Source organism: Hippoglossus stenolepis, chromosome 24 (assembly GCF_022539355.2).
Source record: "Hippoglossus stenolepis isolate QCI-W04-F060 chromosome 24, HSTE1.2, whole genome shotgun sequence".
NCBI classification, from domain to species: Eukaryota; Metazoa; Chordata; class Actinopteri; order Pleuronectiformes; family Pleuronectidae; genus Hippoglossus; species Hippoglossus stenolepis.
This window is the reverse complement of record NC_061506.1, coordinates 5028708-5052265: the sequence shown is the minus strand read 5'-3', so window position 1 is coordinate 5052265 and position 23558 is coordinate 5028708. Positions and strand designations below refer to the sequence as shown.

The 23558-nt window shown below is 42.5% G+C and overlaps 4 protein-coding genes and 1 pseudogene across 4 annotated transcripts in view; 4 read left to right on the top strand and 1 right to left on the bottom strand.

Annotated features, from left to right (window-relative positions):
- Positions 1–1018: 1018 nt before the first annotated feature.
- Positions 1019–3428, top strand: LOC118103679 (annotated as a pseudogene).
- A 276-nt stretch (positions 3429–3704) lies between these two features.
- unc50 (unc-50 homolog (C. elegans)) lies at positions 3705–7134 on the bottom strand. Its single transcript, XM_035150670.1, has 6 exons — positions 7014–7134; positions 5616–5887; positions 5324–5444; positions 5071–5210; positions 4722–4829; positions 3705–4367 (listed from the first exon to the last, which is right to left on the bottom strand). Exons 2-6 carry the CDS (start codon positions 5881–5883, stop codon positions 4231–4233), a joined length of 774 nt encoding a protein of 257 aa, XP_035006561.1. The 5' UTR covers positions 5884–5887; positions 7014–7134; the 3' UTR covers positions 3705–4230.
- A 520-nt stretch (positions 7135–7654) lies between these two features.
- Positions 7655–13523, top strand: LOC118103493 (NADH-ubiquinone oxidoreductase 75 kDa subunit, mitochondrial-like). The gene is made up of 19 exons (XM_035150497.2): positions 7655–7749; positions 8873–8949; positions 9195–9286; positions 9560–9667; positions 9819–9895; positions 10002–10083; positions 10208–10338; positions 10459–10644; positions 10738–10872; positions 10996–11110; positions 11265–11410; positions 11493–11621; positions 11827–11956; positions 12058–12218; positions 12309–12463; positions 12561–12736; positions 12830–12964; positions 13039–13111; positions 13209–13523. Exons 2-19 carry the CDS (start codon positions 8877–8879, stop codon positions 13298–13300), a joined length of 2196 nt encoding a protein of 731 aa, XP_035006388.1. The 5' UTR covers positions 7655–7749; positions 8873–8876; the 3' UTR covers positions 13301–13523.
- A 62-nt stretch (positions 13524–13585) lies between these two features.
- Positions 13586–18526, top strand: zgc:110699 (uncharacterized protein LOC325371 homolog). Its single transcript, XM_035150498.2, has 8 exons — positions 13586–14405; positions 14505–14618; positions 15929–15985; positions 16106–16179; positions 16407–16545; positions 17054–17147; positions 17264–17335; positions 17692–18526. Exons 2-8 carry the CDS (start codon positions 14567–14569, stop codon positions 17798–17800), a joined length of 597 nt encoding a protein of 198 aa, XP_035006389.1. The 5' UTR covers positions 13586–14405; positions 14505–14566; the 3' UTR covers positions 17801–18526.
- Positions 18527–21862: 3336 nt separating this feature from the next.
- Positions 21863–23558, top strand: part of creb3l1 (cAMP responsive element binding protein 3-like 1) — a 26652-nt gene continuing 24956 nt past the window's right edge. The window contains exon 1 of the mRNA XM_035150639.2: positions 21863–22250. Within this exon, the coding sequence (XP_035006530.1) occupies positions 22140–22250 (111 nt within the window). The 5' untranslated portion in view covers positions 21863–22139. The remainder of the gene's footprint in view (positions 22251–23558) is intronic.

Genomic DNA, 23558 nt, shown 5'->3' with positions numbered 1-23558 from the left:
TTAAAGAAACTGGATGGAGCCAACTGAACAAATAGCTCAGATGGATGGAACAGTGTTTGGAAACAGTGAGGACACAAGTTCAAATCTGATAAGACTCTGATTTATGAAGTTTAACTCACAAATCAAAGAGATTTGAGAACTTAATGAGTGGGAGTAGTAGTCAACCATATCTGCTCAAATAGCTCAGGCTGTTGATGGAAGACTGGTACTTCTGCAGACCAGGGTTCAAATCTTGTTGGAATTCATCACATTTACAATCCTACACCCAATACAAACACTCCAATTCATAGAATAAAGATGTTCAAGTGTCAGGTGGAAAGAGGACAGCTTGGGAACCCTGAGGACACAGGTTCAAATCTTAGAGGAGTTTTTATGTTCAACACCCAAGGTAAAAAGCTCAATGTGAAGATTTCTCAATGCAAAGGGGACTTGGTGGTGTAGAGGATTGGTTTGCATTGACAAGCTTGTGTTGGCTGGAAGAAGCTGGTTTGAATCCTCACCATTGCCCAAGAAATGCAGCAATGTCGAGTGCCAAATATTTTATGAGGTTTTTATTCAAGCCAGATGCTTTACAGATGTTTTTTCGAGACACTTTGTTCCCATGCTTCTATACAGAAGCTAACAACACAAGTTTTACTTCTCAGGTCAACAGAGAGAAAGTTTTCAGTTTGAACTCTTTCCTGATGACGCCTTATATATTTTAATTATTTTTAATTGCATAGCTAACCCCATAGCTGGATTTCATTATTATTATTAAGCTTTTATAAAAAAAATAATGATATATAATAAAAGTTTTCTTTAAATTTGAAACTGCAAGGAATTCCAACAACAAGGATTTCAGCTCTAAAATCTTATCAAACTATGCCACTGTTTATTCATCAGTGTTCTTTCCAAGTCAGTCCTTCAACCAACTTTTAGTTCATTTCTACAGCCTCTCTGTGGAAACGTACCCTGGCCAGGGTGTTTGTCCTCTGTCATAAGAAACTCCTCCGTGCTATTAAAAGGCTGCAGCACAGTTACTAGCTCACAGCAGCTGCAGCTCATCATCACACAGCAGGAGACGTCGCTCACTCCCAAGGTGAGACTCTTTATTATTTTCTTAGTAGAATAACCATTAGTTTTTAATTATTTTCATTTTCAAGCGTGAATATCTTTCATTTTAACATATATGAATTTAGATTTCACTTAAACATGCTGTAAAATTAAATATAAAAATAGAATTTGCTCAACCTGTACTTGATATTCATGTTGTGTAGATTAGATTTTTTTTACTTAATATGTTTCTTTATATTTACTTTAAACTCACAATTTTTCAAGTGTTTTAAAGCAACACTGTTTAACTTTTGCTAAGCAACAGCGCCCCATGCAGCCACACGTGGTGGTTCTAAGAGTTTTAATGGTTTTCATGGAGAGAAAAAACAAAGCCTATAAATGTGTTGTCTGCATAGAACTGACACCAAACTTAACTGTAGACATTACCCATAATCCCCAGCTTCCTGAAGCAGAAGAGCTGCTGATGTATCATTATCGACCAAACTCTGTTCAGAATTTTTTATATTTTAAGTTTCCTCAATGAAAATTGGATTTGAGGATTTACAATGGGACTTACTTACTTGTGTTTGAGCGTAGCATGAAAAAAAAAGCTGTTCATCGATGCGGACACGGGGGTGGATGATGCTCAGGCCATCATGGTGGCCCTGGCGGCCCCCGATGTGGAGATTTTGGGGATCACCTGCTGCTATGGCAACACACCGCTGGAGAACGTCCTCACGAACACACTGCGCGTCCTGAAAGCCTGCAACAGACTGGATGTAAGTTATTATTATCATTATTATAGTAAATGTTGGATCTAAGTGAGAGAGCGACACATCCCTACACAACTATCACATTCAGATCCCAGTGTACCGAGGATGCTCAGGGCCCCTGCTGGCCAACCGGCGTCACGCTGGAGACTACCACGGAAAGGATGGCATGGGCGACGCCCCGGACCCCCCCCCCAGCCTGGAGCTGCTGCAGAGGAAAAGAGGCGTGCTTGCCATGGTCAAGATCGTTAATCAAAACCCCGGAGAGGTGAGACACACACAGACAAAGACGAGAGTGTAGTTTATTGACTTTGACCTCTGACCTTTTTGGGGGGTTCTCTTTCGGGAAGCACTAGCCTGAAATACTTCTTCCTGTTCTGAGGACGCTTTTAAAGAAAAAGAAAAAGTGTGTATTTCTGTGTCATTGCTCTGTGAACAGGTGACCCTGGTGGCCACGGCCCCCCTCACTAACTTGGCCGTCGCAGTACAACTGGACCCCTCCCTCCCCAAGAAACTCAAGGCTCTTTACATCATGGGAGGAAACACAGACTGTACGTTAGTCTTTTGAAAACATTAAACACACAAATACATGCGTTTGTCCCTTCTGTTACATATGTGTGTCCGTGTGTGCAGCCAGAGGTAACACCACAGTGTGCAGAGAGTTCAACTTTGTGGCCGACCCCGAGGCCGCCCACATCGTGCTGGATCGCTACACCTGCCCCACCTACATCGCCCCTGGGAGTTCAGCTGCAGGAACAGTCTGCCGTGGGTGAGGCTGCAAAGAATAATGTGAACCTTGCTGGTTCTTTTGGTTTTTCAGAACACTGGTGGGTTGGTGGTAGAGAAATGGATCCATTTCCCGGCCAATGCATTAAACCTTTAAAAATGTTCGCTGTGACATTTAAAACATACTGTAAATTTGCATGTAAAGTCCATATTGAGTTGTTATCAGCTGAAAATTCCAAACTAACCACCTAAAACATTTGCTCTGTCAGTCTTTCTGTGAGCACTGGCTGTCCCAAAACACAGAGAAGGCTGCGTTTATGAAGAAGATCACCAGCCTCTCAATGAAGGTAAGAACAGGGAGCTGTGAAACGCAGGATACGTCCAATCAGGAATTGCTTTTATTCCATCCATCGCCTGGTTCCATTGATAACTTTGACCAAGACCCCTTCACTCACCATTAAAAAGTCATTTCATGATATGGTCTGCAGAAAGCTCAGTCGGCCGACTATCAGAAGGAGATCACAGAAGGAAAAGGGTTCAACTCCTGCGACACCTACGCCATGGCTGCCGCCATCGACGACACATTTATAACAGAGAGTGAAGAGGTGAGCGGCCCCTGCTTCGTCTTCTTCTTTTAAAATCTCCATCCAGCTAAAACCATTTTACTTCCTTCCCTCCTCTTCCTCGCCCAGGTTGCTGTGACAGTGGAGCTGGGGGGGAAATACACCCGAGGCATGATGGTGCTGGACTACATGGAGCTGCTGAACAAGAAGCACAAGGCCGTCATCATGCAGAACGTCGACCTGGAGAAGTTCAGGCAGATGTTCATGAACTCGCTGAAGTAGAGATGCTGTGACGAGCGGAAGGCAGGAATCTGGTGAATTAAAAAAAATACACCAACATTTCTCATGTTTTCTTTGGAAAGCTTAAAATACTACTGATGCTTCTTGTATATGGAAAACAGAAACAAAAGAGTAATAATAAAATCTAATGAGATATTTCCACTAATGGCTGATATTCAAAACTTGTATTATATATTATAAAACATAAATATTAGTGTTATTCCAGTCACCCATTGCAGGGACAACAGTGCCACTGTGTGGCTTTAGCATGTAACTACAATTACACTCTCCCTAAAGGTGAGTTTATTCCTCCAGGAATTAAAGCCACATCCACTTAAATTAATAAAACCTTTTATTGAAAGTGCTCTGGAATGTACACTTCAAGAGAAAAAGAAAAGGAAAAAAAAAGTTTGCATCCCACATTCCTCCACTTTCCTCTCCTCTCTTCAATAATCAGGATTTCATTTTGTTCTGTTTTGGTTTTTTTAACCAAAACTGAAAGAAACAAAGCAAATTTCTCCTCTTCAGAAACCACGCTCTGTGTATATATTACAACCTGCCAGAGAACTATTTACAAATCATACAAAAAAGAACAACGTTAAAAGCTCCGTCTCTTCTGTCCCGTTGTTTCTGCAACTAGTCCAAACACACCACTCTTCAGCTGCAGTTCATCATGAGAGCCAAACAGAAAATCAAGTGTGAGTCACCGTCCCTCAACCTAGAGGTCCCAGTTTCCATAGTCCCTCTCCACCGGATGTTTGCCGACAGCCGCTGGAAATAAATTTGATGTCCCCAAAACTGATTTTGTTGGCTTGTCGGCCTGAAGGCGTCTCGTGTCCAGTTTGAGGGGCAAACTGGTTTTACTGGACTCTGAATTTGTAGAATGAGCAGAGGCTCTGAGTGAAGTTCCAGCCCAGAGAGACGGAGAGGACGTAGAAGAGGCCGAGCAGAGCGAAGGGGTAGAGCAGCACCACCGTGTTCTGCAGGAAGGGAAGAGCTGCGAGGACAACACACGATGACGGGTTAAAGACAGAAGAAGATACAAAGTCGGACTGAAACATAAACTAATATATTATATGGCCATCACTACAACCAATCAAAAGGCTGAATTTTGAGCAGTGCCACCAAGGTGAATATAAAGTTTGACAACATGAAGGGAAGCCAATACTTTCAGTCAGAAATATTTATTTCACTCAAAAAACTTAAACCCTGAAATAAGTAATAAATTATAGTTGATATATAGTAACTTTGACCAGCATTTTATCAGTTTAACCGACTTTAATCCTGTTTCAATAACAAGTGGTTTATAATAAAAAAAATGTAACTCTCAGTTAAGGTGAATGGGGCTTACCATTGTACCCTAAGAAGGTGATGTAGAGATAATAACCGATGGCGATGAGCCACAAAGTGTTTCCGACAAAGTATCCCAGGAACCAGTCTGAGTTTATCACCACAATATCTGAAACACACAAAACGACAAACTGCAAATACCGACACAACATCTGATAAACTACATCTGTGTAAGTCTGGTGTTGATTTAGTTTTTGTCTTGCATCAAAACTTTATTCTCCTCTTGGATATTTTATAGGAATGATTAATAAAACATGTTAAATGCACATTTAAAGATAATTTAACAGCTTAAACGAAATGATGTCCTTTCACACATGCAGCTAAAACTCACAGAGAGAGGATCTACTCACGGTTGATGAAGAAGAGCTGCAGAAAGTGCAGGATGAGTAACAGTGGGTAGAACGCATTGAGGTGAACATCAAACGCGTAGCCCCACTCAACATCTAAATTTCTGCTGGGTTGCTTTAGAAGGTACTTGTTGCTGATAAACCTGGAAAAGACAAAAGAAGAACAAAATCCACCTTAGAGCTCAATTTTCAAAAAGCTAGAGAGACAACGTGAAGATGATTTTCATACAGTAAACCAGACAAACTTGGGACTCACCACATGAGCGTCGATATGAGCAGACCAACTCCTATACAGTCGACAAAAACCACCCACAGCAGCAGTTTCAGAGTTTCCAGGACACCCATGTCCAGCACCAGACCAAAGCCTAATGTTGACACTACAGACGAACACAGGGAGCGTTTAGTTCTCATTGTACACAGACAACATCAGGATTAGCCCAGATGCATTATATAAATAAAAACTACCAAACAGGGAAGACAAATTGGTGTGAAAATGAACGAACAGATATTACTATGAGGTGTTTTTTTATCGACACAGTCAGACTCACCACACAGCCAGATGCTGAGCAGCACCAGGAACGCAGGGTCGTCCCTGGCCCACTGGTCCTTGGTCTGTTTCCTGTAGTGGAAGTTGCGGTAGACCCTCTGTGGCGACGTGAACAAGTACAGCATCTGCCACATGGCAAAATCAAAGTCCATCTGTCCAAAATGCAGCAGCCGCCTCAGGTACTTGTAGCGTTTGGCGCCCGCTGTGTGGCGCGCTGCGTCTCTGGAGCCGGGGGCGCCGTTGCTGTGCGGCGTGGTGGTCGGCAACATGGTGCTGAAGATTTGATTTCAAGTGCAAGAAGGTGAGGGAGATGAAAGACAGGATGAAATACTCCAATATTCCAGATGAGCTTCAGCAAAAAAAACTATCAGTCTAAAAGGGACTGTCTGGAGCTGTGTGGTAAACAGCAGAATGTACACACTGCATGCTTCAACATTTTAACCTGGCAAACTTTTAATTAAGAATCTGTGTTATTTCAAAATGTAGCTGAGAAGAATACAACTTTTAGACTATGTCAGATCATGCACTTGGACCTTGAGTTGCTTTTCTTGACTTTTTTTTAGATCGGAAAGTATCGGAAGGTATCTGATTGTCTTTGTAATGTCTTATTTTGAAATCTTTTTTTTTGCAATTATCTCTAGATGATGATGAATCCTAACTTTACAGTTGCAAAAATACTACTGTATTCATTCAATCAACAAGGAGAGCAAACCAATGGTTTCCCACCATTGCTGCAATTTTCAAACTTATTTGTGCCAGATTCTTTTGCCACACAGACTTTTTAAGCTGACAAATTACAAAAACAGTGCATTTTGGGCTTTATAATCATTGGATCATGAACAGCTATTATAATTCAACTTCATTATTTTGTAAAACTAAGAAACCACTCAGTATGAGAGGAGACATAATAAACAGTTTAACTGGACCTTTCCTGTCATGCTCACTCCTGACCGGTGCTGACCCTTAGTTACACCATGTCTACAACAACACACACAGTTCTGTGGCTCTTACGTTAATAACACACATATTTACATGTGTAACATATGAAACCTTGTGTGTTCTATCACTGATTAGTCATTAGAAATGGTGACAGCACATCAACACACCGTGTTACTGCAAAGCTAAGCTACACACTGACCAAGCTAAGCTAACTGTTGGTTCATATACAAACCAATGGCACACTGAGCAGACATAACACAAATTGAGGAGGGTTTTTCCCGATAAACACCGATATAGGTTATTTTTTAAAGTTATTTGACGCTAGCTGACACAGTTAGCATGCTGCTAGCTAGTTTCATAAGATACAAAGGCCTATTTAGTCTCATTTCAGACAGATTTCATATAAAAGGCATCGGAGACAGATAAATAACTAAATCGCTCCACGTCTGAGGATATTTACCGGATGTTTGCTGCACTCCTTCACAGGAGAAAGCACCAACTCTAGTTTCTGTTTGTTGACGCTTCCTGAACTGGGATCTAGGAGAGGGAACACGTAGCGACTTCCGCTGAGCGCCCGGGGCATTGTGGGAAATGTAGTCGAAGGTGAAAAGCCAAGTTGTCCAGTAATTGTAATTTTTGGTGTTTTTGTTTTTTTGTTGTGTTAACAAATTCCTGCAATCGACTCAATGGATCCACATAGCTTGTGTGTCAGTGCAGTAAGAAAAATAAAGTCAAGAACAGACGATGGAGTGTCATGTCAACAAAAGTGAAGGTTTTTATTGTGAAAATCAAGATCTTTTTTTAATCTGAATAAATCAAGATCGTGTTTAATCTGATTTTTTTAAACTTTATTCAAAGTTGAATTGCTTACAAACACATGGACAAGAATAGAAACTTAAGGCATTACAACAACATACGAATAAATACACCATCATAACAGAATGACCATATATGTCATATTAATAATGCTACTACTATTACTACTCCTACTAATAATAATAAAATGTATAATTATAATAATTATTATAATAATACGTGATTGATTAAAATGCTCAGAAAACTTTTATTGTGGAATCTAGACTCTAATATCAAAAGGAAGTGAGCTGCCACTTCCGCTAACAGCTGCCATCGCTATTCCACTGGTGGTTAAAACTCAGTTCACCGCTGTTCTGGTCCAGAAGGCCAAATAGCGAAAGGTAAGATCGAAGACAAACATTATTCTCTAACATACGTTTACGTTTTCACGTTATTAAAGCGGCGCATCGTAAGGGTAGAAGTACGCGTTTGACCCATTAACCTGCAGGTACCCTCTTACAACACAGTGTCCTTGACTAGCTAACGCTGCTAGCCTGCGTCCTCACTGCAAGGTTCATGCTGCCTGTAGCTCCTTCTCATGCCCACGTTGCTTTGTAACAGTTTGTTGTCGTGCCCATGATCTTAACGTGTTGTGGGAAACTCACCTGTCCTCTGTGCGTTATCTGCCCGAAACGTTACCGTGGTGGAATGACAATAACACGTTGTTGTTGACAGCTTATTAGCTTAGCATCGCTAGCACTGGGTCTCAATCCAAATCAACAAACCCTGCAGTAAAAGATGCTTCATGGAATAAGTTTTGAGGTTGTTCAGCAGGTGGATGAATGTGTTGTTTGCTCCTGATTTCAGCCTTTTGTCCTTAAAAAGCTGAGTTTCATTAAGTGTTTATGTTCAAAGTTTGTATCTAAACCTTGTCATAGTAGTTAATCCCTGATGAATCAAGAACTGTACCTAATTTTGCATTGCACATATTTATTAATATCATATTAGAAAAGGTTCATTTCCAAGAGAAAAACTTCTCAAAGGATGTCAAGTAAAAGAAAAAGTGCAGACAGGTTGAAACCTCTCTGGTTTCTGCAGCTATGTTATGACAGCATCACCTAAACAGTGTCATGTGTGTTTCCTCACCTCTTAACAAGCCACTATCATTTGTACTGCGATCAATTAATCACACAACACTTTTTAAAGTTAATCGTTTAGGTTACTTTTATACAGAAATACCAGAAATTCAGTTCTTGGAATTCAAATGTTAGAAGGATTTTTGTTTTTCAGTTTTCAGCGACCGTGACAGAATCTCTTTGGGATTTGCGCTGTTGTTTGAGCAGCATAAGTCATGTAGGGCTTCAGATAATTGTGGGAATTGTCTGTTGCTGAATCTGTACTTTGCTGATCTGAGCAGTTGCTGCTCAAAGTCTCCAAACCAAGTCAGATTGCAGATTTCTTTAATGAAATTTGATACATGCCATCTCTGAATAAGATTAACTCATATGTTGCTTCCTCTCACAGAGTCATGTTGCGACTGCCGACTGTCGGTCAGGCTCTAGCCCGAGCTGCCAAGAGCAGTCTGGCTCCCTCCAACACCGGTAAGCTCTAAAGTGTGTGTGTGTGTTTATACAAGTCTGTATATACATCTGTGTGCGTTTGTCAAGGTAAATAGCAGGTTCCTTACTGTAATTGCTATAGGTTCTTGTGTATATCTGTAAAATAGAATTATATTTATATATATATTTGTCTTAAATGCAGGTCTACTTAATATACAGATTTACCTCTGTGACACCTTTGTGGGAACATATTAAAACATATTAATTTGCATCATGTGCATTTTCAGTGCGTACATCAGTGCGGGCTGCCAGCAACATGGTGGAAGTGTTTGTGGATGGGAAACCAGTGGAGGTGGAGCCAGGAACCACTGTCCTCCAGGTGAGAGGCATCAGATCCATGTACTTCAAACTAATACAGATAGTGACAATGATTTCCTGGCAATGATTTAGTGTATATTTCAGTTTTTACTCAAAAAGTTGAAAGACCTGGTGTTACCAAGCATTACTGGCTTTTATTAAGTAGATGCTTCTTTATTAAAGTATCATGAATTATTTATCCAAGTACTTGCTTACTGCCTGTAAGACAACAGACTGGTGCAGTTTTCCTAATTTTTGTTGTTGTTGGCTGATTTCTCTTTCCTTTCCCTGTCAGGCGTGTGAGAAAGTAGGAATCCAGATCCCCAGGTTCTGTTACCATGAGCGCCTCTCAGTGGCAGGAAACTGCCGTATGTGCTTGGTGGAGATCGAGAAAGCTCCAAAGGTAACAAGAGGTTATCTGTTTGTCTTTAGCCACATTATTTTAGTAGCCACTAGGTTGAACAAGCACTCAAGAGAGAGTAGTTGCAATGGAATAGAAACTGCTGTAAATGTTTGTGTTTGAGTGTCTTATTTGATTTGTTGTGGGTCTTCAGCCGGTAGCAGCCTGTGCCATGCCCGTCATGAAGGGTTGGAACATCCTCACCAACTCAGAGAAAACACGCAAAGCCAGGTACAAGTTCAAATATGAATCAATCTTTTGTAAAACTTTTAAATATGTTCCTATAGTTAATAAACGATTGTAAATGAGCTTGATGAACGTGTGTTTGCATCATCAGAGAAGGGGTGATGGAGTTCCTGCTAGCCAACCACCCACTGGACTGCCCCATCTGTGATCAGGGAGGAGAGTGTGATCTGCAGGTAATTAAAGGACAAGGTTATGGAAGTTAAGGTGCCAGTTCACCCACAAAACAATGGAAGTAAATGGGATTAAGGTTGATTGGAAAAAGTCAGTGTAAACACAATCTGCATGCGGTGTTCCCAGGATCAATCCATGCAGTTTGGTTCAGACCGCAGTCGTTTCTCAGAAGGGAAGAGAGCAGTGGAGGACAAAAACATCGGGCCGCTTATTAAGACCATCATGACCCGCTGCATCCAGTGCACCCGCTGTGTCCGGTAATCATGAACAGCCATACTTATGTCTATAAGGAATAATGTGATAATCTTATTGTTTGCTATTGTAATTTCAATTGGTGAAATATACTTAGTGAGATCTTTTGTTTGTTTGATTTAAAGTTTTGCCAGTGAGATCGCTGGTGTGGAAGACCTGGGAACAACAGGAAGAGGAAACAACCTGCAGATCGGGACGTACGTAGAGAAGATGTTTATGTCAGAGTTGTCAGGCAACGTTATCGACATCTGTCCCGTCGGAGCGCTCACCTCCAAACCCTATGCATTCACCGCACGACCATGGGAGACGAGGTAGGACAGGGTTTGATTCTTCAGTTAAGCTGATGGACTAAGAGTTTCTGCTAAATTAGTTTTTAAAAATCTGATCTTCTGCTGTCTCTGCAGGAAAACCGAGTCGATCGACGTGTTGGATGCTGTGGGCAGTAACATCGTGGTGAGCACCAGAGGAGGTGAGGTGATGAGGGTGATGCCCAGGCTGAATGAAGACGTCAATGAAGAATGGATCTCTGACAAGACCAGGTGAGACAGACCCCAGCCCGAAAATATAAACCTATTATAACATGTTGCAGATTCAATAAAGAAAGTTAATTGTTGCTATGTAGCTTGACTGAGGAGTGAAACTTGTAACTTGTGTGTTTTCAGGTTCTCCTACGACGGTCTGAAGAGACAGAGGTTGACTCAGCCAATGGTTAAGGACGATTCAGGTCAGCTGACTGCCACCACCTGGGAGGATGCTCTCACTCGTGTCGCTGGAGCAGTAAGTGTGTGTCTGCTGCTTTATGCAACCTGTCTGTTTATTCCTCTTTCTGTACTTGTACTATGGAGGATCAAGGATGTGATATCAATTCTCTCTGTCTGTTAAAAAAGGTATCATCGTATGTGCATTAATGCTCGTCTGTGTGTGTGTGTAGCTGCAGAGCGTGCAGGGCAGCGAGGTTGCAGCCATCGCGGGAGGGATGGCTGACGCTGAAGCTCTGGTCTCCCTCAAAGACCTCCTCAATAGATTAGACTCAGAAAACCTCTGCACCGAGGAGGTCTTCCCCATGGCGGGGGCAGGGTAAGTCTGCTTATGTGGTCATGAAGGTTATGAGTCTCTTTAGGTGTGCAGTTTGTCACCATTCTTCTTGCTCGCTCTGCAGCACTGACCTGCGCTCCAACTACCTGTTGAACTCGCGCATCACTGGCATTGAGGACTGTGATCTGCTGCTGCTCATAGGAACCAACCCGCGCTACGAAGCCCCGATGTTCAACGCCAGAGTCCGCAAGAGGTAAATTCACACATCACAGAGAGAGACAGAAACATGAGGCTACAATTAAAGTTGGTAGTTATAAAATTTAAATATATGATGACACAATTGATGTCATTTAAAGTTGTGGCTTGTCAATTATTTCCACTATTTTGTCATTAGTCTGCATGATATTTGATGGACTTATGTTTGTAATCGACCTCCCATCATCTTCCTCCTCTGTCAGCTGGCTCCATAATGAGCTGCATGTCGCCATGGTGGGTCACAGTGTTGACCTGAGCTACACGTACGACCACCTGGGAGAGGAGACTTCGGTGCTGAAGGAGCTGGCTGACGGCACACACCCCTTCTGCCAGGTAACGTACACAAACATGAAGTCTGATCAGGTTTGGAGGGAATTCGGTGCAAGATGATGAACTGATGTTGTTCTTTTCCCTCTTCTATTCTGCCTCTCCAGGTGCTTTCAGCTGCTAAGCGCCCAGTGGTGGTGGTGGGCAGCAGTGCTCTGCAGCGAGAAGACGGAGCTGCCATTTTGGGTGCCGTCTCCACCATCGCTCAAAACGCAAGGACCAGCAGTGGGGTGGAGGAGGGGTGGAAAGTCCTCAACGTCCTGCACAGGTAGAACTTGTGTGAAGTTTGTAAGATTTAAAACACGATTGGATGCCTCCTGCTCATACTTGTATTGTGTGTGTGTGTGTGTGTTACCAGAGTGGCCAGTCAGGTGGCTGCGTTGGATCTGGGCTACAAGGCCGGTGTGGACGCCATCAGGAAGAATCCACCCAAAGTCCTGTTCCTGCTGGGAGCTGATGCCGGCTGCATCACGAGAGCTGACCTGCCTAAAGACAGCCTCATCATCTATCAGGGTACACTCTCTCACACATGCCACAAAGCATCCACACATTCAGCAGATAACAAGAAAGTCAAACTTTACTTATGTCCGTTTTCAACCTCTCCATCCAGGTCACCATGGCGACGTAGGAGCAACAATGGCAGACATCATCCTACCCGGCGCAGCGTACACAGAGAAAAATGCCACTTATGTGAACACTGAAGGCAGAAGCCAGCACACCCGGGTGGCCGTCACCGCCCCTGGAATGGCCCGAGAGGACTGGAAGATCATCAGAGCTGTGTCTGATGTGAGCAGGATGTTTCTCACAAAGAAAATACAAACGCTCCTACTGCACGTCAACATTTAATTTGACCAAAGAAACGTGTGTGTGTGTTTGCAGCTGGCTGGAGTGGCGCTGCCCTACGACACCGTGGATGAGGTCCGAGCCAGACTAGAGGAGGTTTCTCCTAATCTGGTGCGGTACGACGACATTCAGGAGGCAAACTACTTCAAACAAGCAATCGAACTTGCCCAGGTACACAAACGCGCACACATTCACAGAAGCAATTTTTCCGACACTTCTCTTGATTAACCCGTTTCCTCTCTCAGGCAGTGAATCAGGACCTCATAGCAGCTCCTCTGGTGCCACCTCAGCTGACTGTGAAGGACTTCTACATGACAGGTACGAGTGTTTTTATATTTTGGATACGCCGGTTAAAATACTCTATATGTAGAAATGTAAAATAAACTTCTTACGCCCGCACCTTCTCTGTTTTCAGACTCCATTAGCAGGGCTTCGCAGACGATGGCCAAATGTGTCAAAGCCGTCACAGAAGGAGCCGCTGCTGTCGACGAGCCATCGATTTGCTAAATCACACCCGCATACAAGCAAACGATAATAAACTCTCCATCCATCGTTGAAATAACCAACCGACAGTTCTCTGGAATATCTCAGCGCTGCTCCTTAATTTAAAGTTGTCCTCGATGCTTGTTGTACACACGTGAATTGTTTTCGCTCCCGACAACGAGCTTTGTTGAACAAAACTGAGAAACGTATACAATATAAATAAAATCGTACTTATGTCTTTACTCCAGTTTAGTGGTTTGTGTCATTGTGTTGCGCTCGTGTCGCTGTTTGTCCTCATGGGAAAGGATTCACATTAAAGGAAAAGACAAAATTCAATGGCGAATAAGAAAACATAAAGAGGTATAAGACAACACAACGACAAAGAAGAAAACAACAGAAAATCCTCTTTTGCATTTCAGGGCCAGCATGAAAATCTCACTTTTATACTTTAAACATTAAAAGACACAGACGAGCATTTGCCAAAAAATGCACTTTGACTGCTGACTTGCAGGATGTTTGAAAGAATCTGAGATCTTGTCACGAGTGAAGTAAATGAGCTCAGACTCTAAACGACCTGGGCCTGTTTGTTATCTGAAAGAAAACGGTACATTTCCAAAAAAGCTACAGCTGCAATTACAGCACCAGTGTAATTGCAGTTTCAGTTCCAGACACATTCACTGTGTTTGTTTTTGGGCGCAACACACTGCACCACACCCAAACTTCCAAAAACGTCCCTCCAGTTCCCCAAGCATTTTGATTGTTGAGCCTCCAAACCATTACAGTGAAGTGGGACTTCACCTTCATCTCAGAATCAGTATTCGGGATGTTTGCACGTCCCTTAAAAGTGTGTTTACACGTGTCTTGAATGGATCCAGAATGGGAAACTGGCGTCTGGAGCTGGACATCTCTCCTCCAGACAAATGGCTCTTGTCATATACTGTTCCCTGAGGAAGAAAGAGAGAGAGGGAGAAAGAGAGGGAGAGAGCCCTTAAAAGCAAACACAAGCAGAGAGGCGCACACACTTAAACACACAGAGACGGAGAGGAGAGAGTCCCATCCCTTCTTTCCCTGTCTGCTCAGTGTCTGACACTCATTTTACTCCATATCTGGAACTCATTTCCACTTAAAGGTGAGTATTGCTGCAACTTAAAGTGTTTACTTATACATCCACTTATCTATATATAGTTCTATGTTTTCATATTGTGATATATTCTGGTTTTCTCTGTAGGGTTTTCATGCCGAAACAAACAGGACAGCGGACAGTGGACTAACAGTGGCCCTGGCAGTAAAATGGTTCCAGTTAAACTCCTCATTCTGGGAGCTCAGAACACTGGAAAAACAGGTAAACTACACACAGCAGCACAAACACACACACACACACGATGGTCCTGCGAGTGTACATTTTTGGATTATGTAAGCGAAGCAATAATCCAGCTAAAGGAATTAAAAGGTGAAGTTTAGGGTTAGATTTTGTTCATGGTTGCGGAGGATTTTTGCTTAATATGGAAACGTTACACGGGTCCGAGGTTGACCCGTCTTCCTGAGCGCTGAAGTGGAAACGAACACTTCTGTGACCTCGTCTGACTGTTTTACTGTCAAACCACTGCCTGTCTCCCATCATGTCCACTTTCATGGTGGAGATTCCTTCACTGTGTTGGGCTTTTCATGCAAGAATTAGGATTTCCTTTAAATGTTGGGCTCTTTTTGTGTAACTTCATATCAAGAGCCCCGACATGAGTGACATATTAGGATCCTTTTCTATCAGAAGAAAACCAAACAGAAACCAAAACAACATCAATCTGAGATTATTTAGATTATTCTAAATCCGTTTAACCTTCATTTCACTCCTGTGTATATACAAGATTATTTGTATCACATATATGATATTTTCCTGTAAACGTCAGACATGTTTGCTGGATTTCTACCCTTAATATGCGAAGGATGCAGGAGAATGCTGGTTATGATACTTTTCAGGGATGAGGATTTGTCACTTTCTTTAACACTGTGAGAAAGACAGGCTCACTGACATGTCCAGCAATTTCCCAGCAAATAGTTCATGGATCTTGATGAAAACAATTAGACACATTTAGAGGAATGATATGTGTACATTATGCTCTGAACCTCAGAGCATAATGTCAAAAAATAGGTAGAAAGCAAGTTGTTATGCTTAAACAAATGAGAATATGAATTACAACCCATCCGTAAAGGCTCGAATAACAAGTTGAAGAAGCTTAAAGAACCTTTCTCAATGTGTCCCGCGTGAAGGAAAGTGAGCCCTCGAAACACCAGACGCTCAAGTCAAACAAACATGAATCCGTCCAGACGCCTTCCACACAAACCCTGAGAGCGTTTGTGCATCTGTTTAAACAAGTCAGGCCACTTCACAAGGAGGCTCCTTCTCAAAGCATCAGTGACATAATGTAATGTGGACACACTGATGAAATGTGGGATCAGATCGTGTGTGTGTGTGTGTGTGTGTGTGTGTGTGTGTGTGTGTGTGTGTGTGTGTGTGTGTGTGTGTGTGTGTGTGTGTGTGTGTGTGTGTGTGTGTGTGTGTGTGTGTGTGTGTGTGTGTGTGTGTGTAAATGTGCAGAATTACTTTGTGAGTGTCTGTTTTTGGCTGCAGTCACCGAGTCTGTTTTCTGTCTCCAGCGCTGTGCGTCCGTTTCATAACTAAACGCTTCATTGGCGAATACGACCATAAAAAGGGTAAGACCGCACAAGTGTTTATCCCAATAAACGTTAGGGACATGGAGAAAATAGTTGGGTGCATCGCTTCCATCAACCATTGAATAATATGAATATAATGTGTCTGTTAATCTGCCCCAGAGGTGACCTACAGATGTAGTCGGCTGGTGGACCAGGAAACTGTTGACCTGGAGATTTTGGACATAGCTTGTAAGGTAATGTTTGAAGTTGAAGTTATGAAGGTAACTGTGGGTCTGTGAATTCCTGGATGACTGAGCCCAGGGAGCAGTCAAGGCTTAAGGATCAGGGAAGTTTGCTGCCCCTTGTAGTGTAAAGTGATTTATTTCCTTTATTCATGCCAATAAATCATTTCAATGGTTTATAATGATATCTTTGACTGCGTCATAGTTCCCCCTATTCACTGAGGCATGATCTTCTCCAGGAGAGCACTGTGGCTTCTCTGGAGTCGTCTATCCGCTGGGCTGATGGTTTCCTGCTGCTCTACTCCATCACACAGCGCCTCAGCTTCCTGGAGGTCCCGCGCCTCAAGGAACTCATCGAACAAACCAAACAGAGCCTGGGTAGGAACAGACTCCTCTGACTGTGACATTGGAGATTTCATTGGGACATGTGGAGATTTTCACTGTAAATAATTCCAGAAGGAGATGGCAATAGTCAAAACCTTTCAAAAAGCCAGACATAATGGCTTTAATGCCACTTATTTTGTAAGGTTATTTTCATTTCTAATATCCTTACACAGGAACCTTACTATATATTATACTGTCAGTGTTTCAAAATGTTGTAGATGTATACTGAGGTCGTGAGCCAGCAGTATGATCTCCAGAGGAACAGTGTGTTCACTGTGTTCACTCTGTAAGTGCAGTAGGTCTCTGTTCATCCTCTGTTTGACATCTGTCTATTGTCATCCACTGACACACTCACACACACGCATCGTTGTACATTCCATGTTTAGAGCGTCCTGTAGGTAAGTGTTAACATGACACAGAACTAACATCATCATTTCGGTTTATTGTCTTCACCTTGTGTGTAGTATGTATGTGTGTATGTGTGTGTGTGTGTGTGTGTGGTTCGTTCCTACAGTGCTAGTAGCCAATAAGGCCGATTTGGAAATAGGGCGGGAGGTGACAGCAGAGGAAGGACAGCGAATGGCCAAGGATTTAAGGTTTGTGTGCATGGGAAGTTTCCATTATATTGTATTTGTTAGTTTGTACGAATACAAAACCTTTTCATTTGTCAGTTGTCAGAGAAATTCAAGTGAGTGTGTGCGTGTGCGTGTAGGTGTGGTTTCAGGGAGCTGTCAGTGGCCGAAGCCATTTCAGCTGTGGAGGCAGCAGTGTTTCAACTCATCAGGTGTGTTTGACTTAACTTCACACAGTTTGTGGTACACACACACACACACACACTCAAATACACACTTGTCCTCGAAACAATCTGTGTGTAGACCTGATTTTTGAGGCTGTGATTGATTTGCTCTTTGCAAAGCACAAAGGAAATGGAGGAGCGAGAAGATAAATCGTGGCTGGAAAAGAAAGGATTGAAAATCGTTAGAAAGACGTTTTGTTTTCTTTTTGTGACGTTTTAATTACATTTCAGTCACAGTTTATTCAATATCTGACGGCACTTGTACTGTTAAGTTCCCTGTGAGAACAAAACTGCTGAAGTATATTGATTATTATTGGTGACATATTGTGTCTTGTGTCCGACAGGCTGGTGTTGGATCAGCAGCGGCCTCTGCCTGACCGGCGCTCCTACATGCTGACGGTTCGCCACGCTCTGACCAGGAAACTGACGCGATCCAAGACCATGCAGTGGTGACCACAGCAGACAAACGCTTCGCCAGCTACAGTTACAGTGGGACATTTGATAAAACACTGCTGATTTCATGATATCGGCCCTGTAGCACTGAAACAAAAAGATGTTTGGACATTGTCTAGTTGAAGCTTCGACCTTTCTGGAGTCAGGGATCGTGCAGGAAGAGTCTACGACATCACAAAAATTACCCAATTGTGATGTTTTGCGATTTAAAGCTGATGAGTACAAGAAATTAAACTTTAAGCTAAACTGGTCAAACATGCAGTTTGTGATACTGCTGCCCAATTTCGGCGCATTCATCTGGAAAAGAGGCATAAGCAGGATGAATACAATGATTTAACAGTGGGTATATGTAGTGGGCTAATAAAACTAAAATAGATAGAAATATGTATTATAAAATATGATGTTGGTATATATACTGTACATCCATAGATGCATGTGTCCTAGTTTGTAGTGTTTTTCATCTTCCACTTGAGGGCGGTAGAGTCACAGTCTGCACAGTGGGTCAAATACACCAAATGGCCAAATGTATGTGGACACCCTGGTGCAGCTGGATGGAGAACAGAGAAGCAGAGGATGTAACAGCAGCAGATTGATTCCCATTGTTTTGGAATGAGATGATCCAGAAACCCAATGTTACGGTGTCCACATACTTTTGTCATTCCTGTCATTGTCCTCTCACATGATGATTTCTCTTACCTGTAGATAAACAACGAAGTTAAACTTGTACTTGTTGTGTGTGTGTAGATGATGTAACGGCGTGTAAAGGACGAGGCTGGCTTTCATCACAGTGCTGGCGTTATTCAGCTTGGTTTCTGTCGTTCCCCGTGTATCCCCCTCTTCTCATTGCTCACTCTGAACTTCTGAACTCCCTGATCAAAGAGAGATAGAGAGGAAACAAGAAAAAAAAAAAGAGGACAGACTGAAACAGGGGAGGAACACATTGGCATTTTATTTGTGAGGAGCAGAAGAGGGAAAAAAGTATAAAAGCTGCTGAGTCTGAATACATGTTTATGCAGACTGTTTTATCTCCAGCCACATGTAAAGATAAGATGGGAAAACCTGACTACTCGCCATCCCACCACACTGTTCACTTATTATACATGAACTCCTCCACCCAGCTGCCACCAACAAACCACCAACAAGCCCCTAATGGGCCTAATGTACCACCACAGAGGAATGGTGGGATCTGTCCTTCAAATGCAGGATTTAAACTACATAATGCAATTTCAAAGTATGAGACAAGACCAGATAAAACACAATAAGAAAAAAGAAACTGCCTCCAGTAGTTAGTTGCTTCAGTTAAGATGATTTATTCCTAAGATTATACATCAAAACAAATCCCTGTTATTTTCAACAACAGAACAGGAAATAAGTATAAATTAATGGTCTGGTTATGTTGATGGTTTGTTGGGGGTTAATTTTCAGATTAGGACTTAATGGGAGCCCTGTTAGGTTTTGTGCTGACCATTTGTTTCCGACTGCTTGGACGTATGAAGTCATTAATGTCAAAGTATGAATTTGTATTCACAGTCATGAGAGGGTGCTGCTGTGAATACGCCTGTTAATCTTCAGCAGAGGGGTTGATGAAGACAGAAGAAGTGACGATGAAGAGGAGCTGTGTGACAGTGACAGTGTGGTGAAGGAACCATTGACTCACTCACATATATAAACTGTGTGTTTTCCACCCCTGGGCTCTGATGCCACCGTTTCTCTCACACCGCCGAGGAGGATGATGACAGCAGCAGTGCACGGAGACGACAGGCAGTGACGTCACAGCGGTCACCAAGGCGATGAAAGGTCAGCATCCCGTGTCACCTCATTGGCTAAGAATAGAGGATGAGTCATACACCTGCATCGTCACACCAACGGCCAATCGGGGAGCTGCCTGTGGAGACGTGCATCAACAGATGAGCAGGAGACATAAACTACAGCTTTGAGATTCATATACGTTTGTACAGATCAGATCTATTGAAGATAAATACATGAATTCCTCCTGAATAACTGGACGTATTGACGACAGGTGACAGCTATTTATCTTGTGTGAACATATGAAAAGATAGATTCTTCCTCGTCTTCTTCATTGAGGCCCCTGTTCTTCATCCTCCCTCGCCAGCAGCCATTTGTTTTCATTCATAACGCCCCAGTTTGACTGTGAATTTGATTTCTTGCTAAAGTGACACAAACACAAACCAGTTTCTCTCTACGACGTTATTAAATCTAAATGATGCTGATGGTACTCCGTGTCTGCTGAGTCGGCGCCTGCTGTTTAGAAATGATTTAAAACCATAAAACTTTATAAGGTGATAAAATGTCAATGTGTTTATTACTTGTTCTGCTGCTCCCAGATGGGGGAAATATACAAAAAATAGAAACGTTTCATTTTAAGATTTCAGTTGTGATTGTTTTCATCTGTGGTCACTGGTGGTAACTGCATTTGTGCTTAAATAATAATACAGATTCTAAAATTGGGGTTTGATATGATCAAATAAATATAGCATTATAGAAGTATTGAGTTTATACTTATATAATCTTGTAGAATGTGTTTCCTACCTTATATAAAAAAATGTAAGCTTAGTTGTTTACACTTATTATTATTGGCACATTGATATAACTTCCATTTATCAATAGGTATTACTGTCCTGCCGGTAAAAACAAGTGATACAAGCAAAATGGGGGTGGTCCCATGAAAACCCAGCTCCTTTAAATGTGAATTAGGATTATTACTTGACAGTTGTCATTGTAAGGTCACTAAAGTTACATAACACTGATGTGTGTGAGACACCCTGTGCCTCGGGATGGGACACGTCCGTAAACTGATATTTGGACTGAGAAAAGAGACAGATAACAGAGGAGGGGTGGAAGCAGAGGGAGTGTAAAACGGAAAAAAGAAAAAAGAAAAACAAGGAAGGAAATAAGAGGTTGGAGAGTAACAGGAGATCATTAGGTAACCGTTTGAAAAGGAACATAAAACAGACCCACAGATGCATGATGGTAATCGCTGCCGTCCATTATGACAAAGGAGCTCCGTCTTTTCGCCTCCACCACACCCTCTGCAGTGACCTTGTTTGAACAGTACTTTTTAGTTTGGTCCGTGTCCTATCTGCCAACACGGAGGAGGCAGGGATTATGACCTATACTGCGGCCAACCTCCAATCGAGACACTTTGGCTTCACTTTTGGGGAGCAGTCATGTCATCCATCTTTATATACAGTCTATGGTCAATATCAAAAAACACAAATTCCACCATAAGTAAAGTCATAATGAATGTATGTGCAGAGTTTCATGGAAATCCATCCAGTAGCTGCTGAGATATTTTAGTTTTGGGTAAAAAGGTGGAGAGATTGAGTGGTTCAGTGCCAGTGTCTAAAAAAGTACCCAGATTGTGTAACAGGTCAGAGCTGCAGTATACACACACACACACACACACCTGCAACACAATGGTTTCTCTCGCCCCGCTGCAGGTGTTTCTATCTCTCTCTCTGTCTGTCTCAGTGTCTCAGAGCAGAAGCAAACCAGAGCAGAATGGGAGATTCTACAAGATTTATGACAAAAGTCAAAACAAATATTATTAACTAGGTGTGAGATAAATGGATAAGTGGATTAAAAACAGTGGTGGAAATTAATTAAGTGCATTTACTCGAATACTGTATTTACCTAATTGTTGCAAAGTTCTTCCAAACTGTTTTTCATCTGTGATGATAATGTGATTTGTTTTATTGCAATTTCAAAATGCAATTCTTGCTGTAATTCCAATGCATTAATAATAATATAACAGTAAAAAAAACTGTACTTTTATTTTGAATTCATACTTTTTTTCATATACTTGTGTACTTTTATTAAGGTGAATAGTATATCTGCACTAGTTTACCTTGTAATGAAGTAGTAGTGTAGTAGTGTGGTCTGGGTACTTTTACTTAAAAAGGACATTATTGAAATGAACTCTTAATTGAGTTGCCTTAATTGCGAACGTGCGTGCCCGTTATTTGACGCCGGAGGTGGAGGCAGGGGGGCGTGGTTTCTTCTTTTGAATATTCATGCTCGCGTGGGGTTTAGGGGGAGACAGCGCACGCGAGGAGCACGCGCACAGCTGGATGGATCCTCCACGTTGCTGGAGTTTGTCACCGGAGGAAGAGAAGCTGCACCGGGACACGGATCCTCACACCGGCGGCTTCACACTCCGGTGACGTGAGGAGCGGCAGCACTCACACACACACACACACACACAATCACACACACACAATCACACACAATCACACACACTCTCACACACGGGGAGAAGAAGGAGCCGCTTGGTTTCCATGAGCTGAATCTGATCGGTCCTCCTCACACACACGGAGCCATGATGGAGTCTATCCTGGACAGTCTGGCCGCAGAGAGACTCTACCCCACCGGAGGAGCCAACCTGTTGGACCTGGAGGAGCTGAGCGACGGAGACTTCCTCACTAATGTGGTGAGTCCTCATCACGCCGAACCCTCACCCGCCCCTCGGTGTGTCACTGCAGAATGAAACAAACTGTCACCTGGGAGAAAGTCATTAAATCAAACAGACCCCTGCTGTGTGTTCCGCCCGGAGCCGGACCTCAGGAGGGCGGTGATAGTTATTAGATCCTGACTGACATCCGGGGCTCGTGCATAGGTGTGTGCGTGTGTGCGTGAGTGTGTGCAGCTGGCAGGTGTTGCAGTCAATAGCACACCTGATTATTTATGTGAGTGTGTGTAAGTGTATGTGTATGTGTGTGGGAAAGCCAAAGCCGGGTTCCCATGACATTTCTGAGGCCCTATGGTTACGTTTAAGATGTCAGTTGTGGTTAAGTTAAGGTTAAGATATTAATTGTGGATAGGTTAAGGTTAGTGTCAGGCATGAGCTGGTCCTGGGGATAAGGTTTTGATTTGGCTTTGCACGATCAATGGAAATCAATGGAAAGTCCTTATAAGGATAGCTGCACGAGCCTGTGTGTAAATACATTGTTCAATACTTTCCAACTAAGTGTTAAACTAAATCAAACTTTAACTAGAACCAAGGCAAGTTGTCTTAATCAACAACTACAAATCTGAATCGCATCAAGTCCTAAATAATAATAGAGCCCAAATAATACTCAATTAATAGAGTAAGTAGATGACAAATAATTATTTAAAGCAGTTTTAAAAGCAATAATCATACAGGACCTTATTGAATGTGTAATGTGTATTTTATAACTGATTAACTTAAAATGTTGAGTGGAGTCATTGAAAAGTTAATTGTGTTGTTAACTAATTGAATCTTGCTCCACTCTACACAAACACACACACTCAGACACAGACACACACACACACACACACACACACAGAGTCCAGACTGTGAAAAATTAGACGACAATTAAATCCTTCCCCCTCTTTAAAAAAACCACCTGTTCCCACCTCCCTCGTCTCCGAATCATCCAAAAACAACAGGTTACCGGGGGCAACAGCTGCAGGCCCCGCCTCCCCCAGCACCTGAGACGCTGCATCTTTAATTTCAGCGGCGGACGAGCGGCGGCCGCGATGAACAACAGGATGTGGTCGAGCGGCTATCATGTTTTTTAATCAACACAATCATCGGCGTGTTGGTTTGAAGAAGCTCAAGTGCTGCATTAGGGACATAAGTAAATATGAAAAACACAAACGTCTCCATTAATATCATGGGGGAATCTAGCTCACGAGAGATTCCTAATGAATGACAAGAGATCTGTGGGTGTGTTAATACCAAATCTACTCTGTGCTCGACCAAGCTTTTCTTCTA

Bases quoted from the DNA above. Each gene is read 5' to 3' on its own strand.
- zgc:110699 (XM_035150498.2), top strand. From the start codon at position 14,567: ATGGTTCCAGTTAAACTCCTCATTCTGGGAGCTCAGAACACTGGAAAA. The intron at 14,619-15,928 runs GTAAACTACACA...TTCTGTCTCCAG, and splicing joins TCAGAACACTGGAAAAACAG to CGCTGTGCGTCCGTTTCATA. The intron at 17,336-17,691 runs GTGTGTTTGACT...TGTGTCCGACAG, and splicing joins GCAGTGTTTCAACTCATCAG to GCTGGTGTTGGATCAGCAGC.
- LOC118103493 (XM_035150497.2), top strand. From the start codon at position 8,877: ATGTTGCGACTGCCGACTGTCGGTCAGGCTCTAGCCCGAGCTGCCAAG. The intron at 10,339-10,458 runs GTAATCATGAAC...TTTGATTTAAAG, and splicing joins CAGTGCACCCGCTGTGTCCG to TTTTGCCAGTGAGATCGCTG. The intron at 10,645-10,737 runs GTAGGACAGGGT...CTGTCTCTGCAG, and splicing joins GCACGACCATGGGAGACGAG to GAAAACCGAGTCGATCGACG.
- unc50 (XM_035150670.1), bottom strand. From the start codon at position 5,883: ATGTTGCCGACCACCACGCCGCACAGCAACGGCGCCCCCGGCTCCAGA. The intron at 5,445-5,615 runs GTGAGTCTGACT...GTTCGTCTGTAG, and splicing joins GCTCAGCATCTGGCTGTGTG to TGTCAACATTAGGCTTTGGT. The intron at 4,830-5,070 runs GTGAGTAGATCC...TGTGTGTTTCAG, and splicing joins GCAGCTCTTCTTCATCAACC to ATATTGTGGTGATAAACTCA.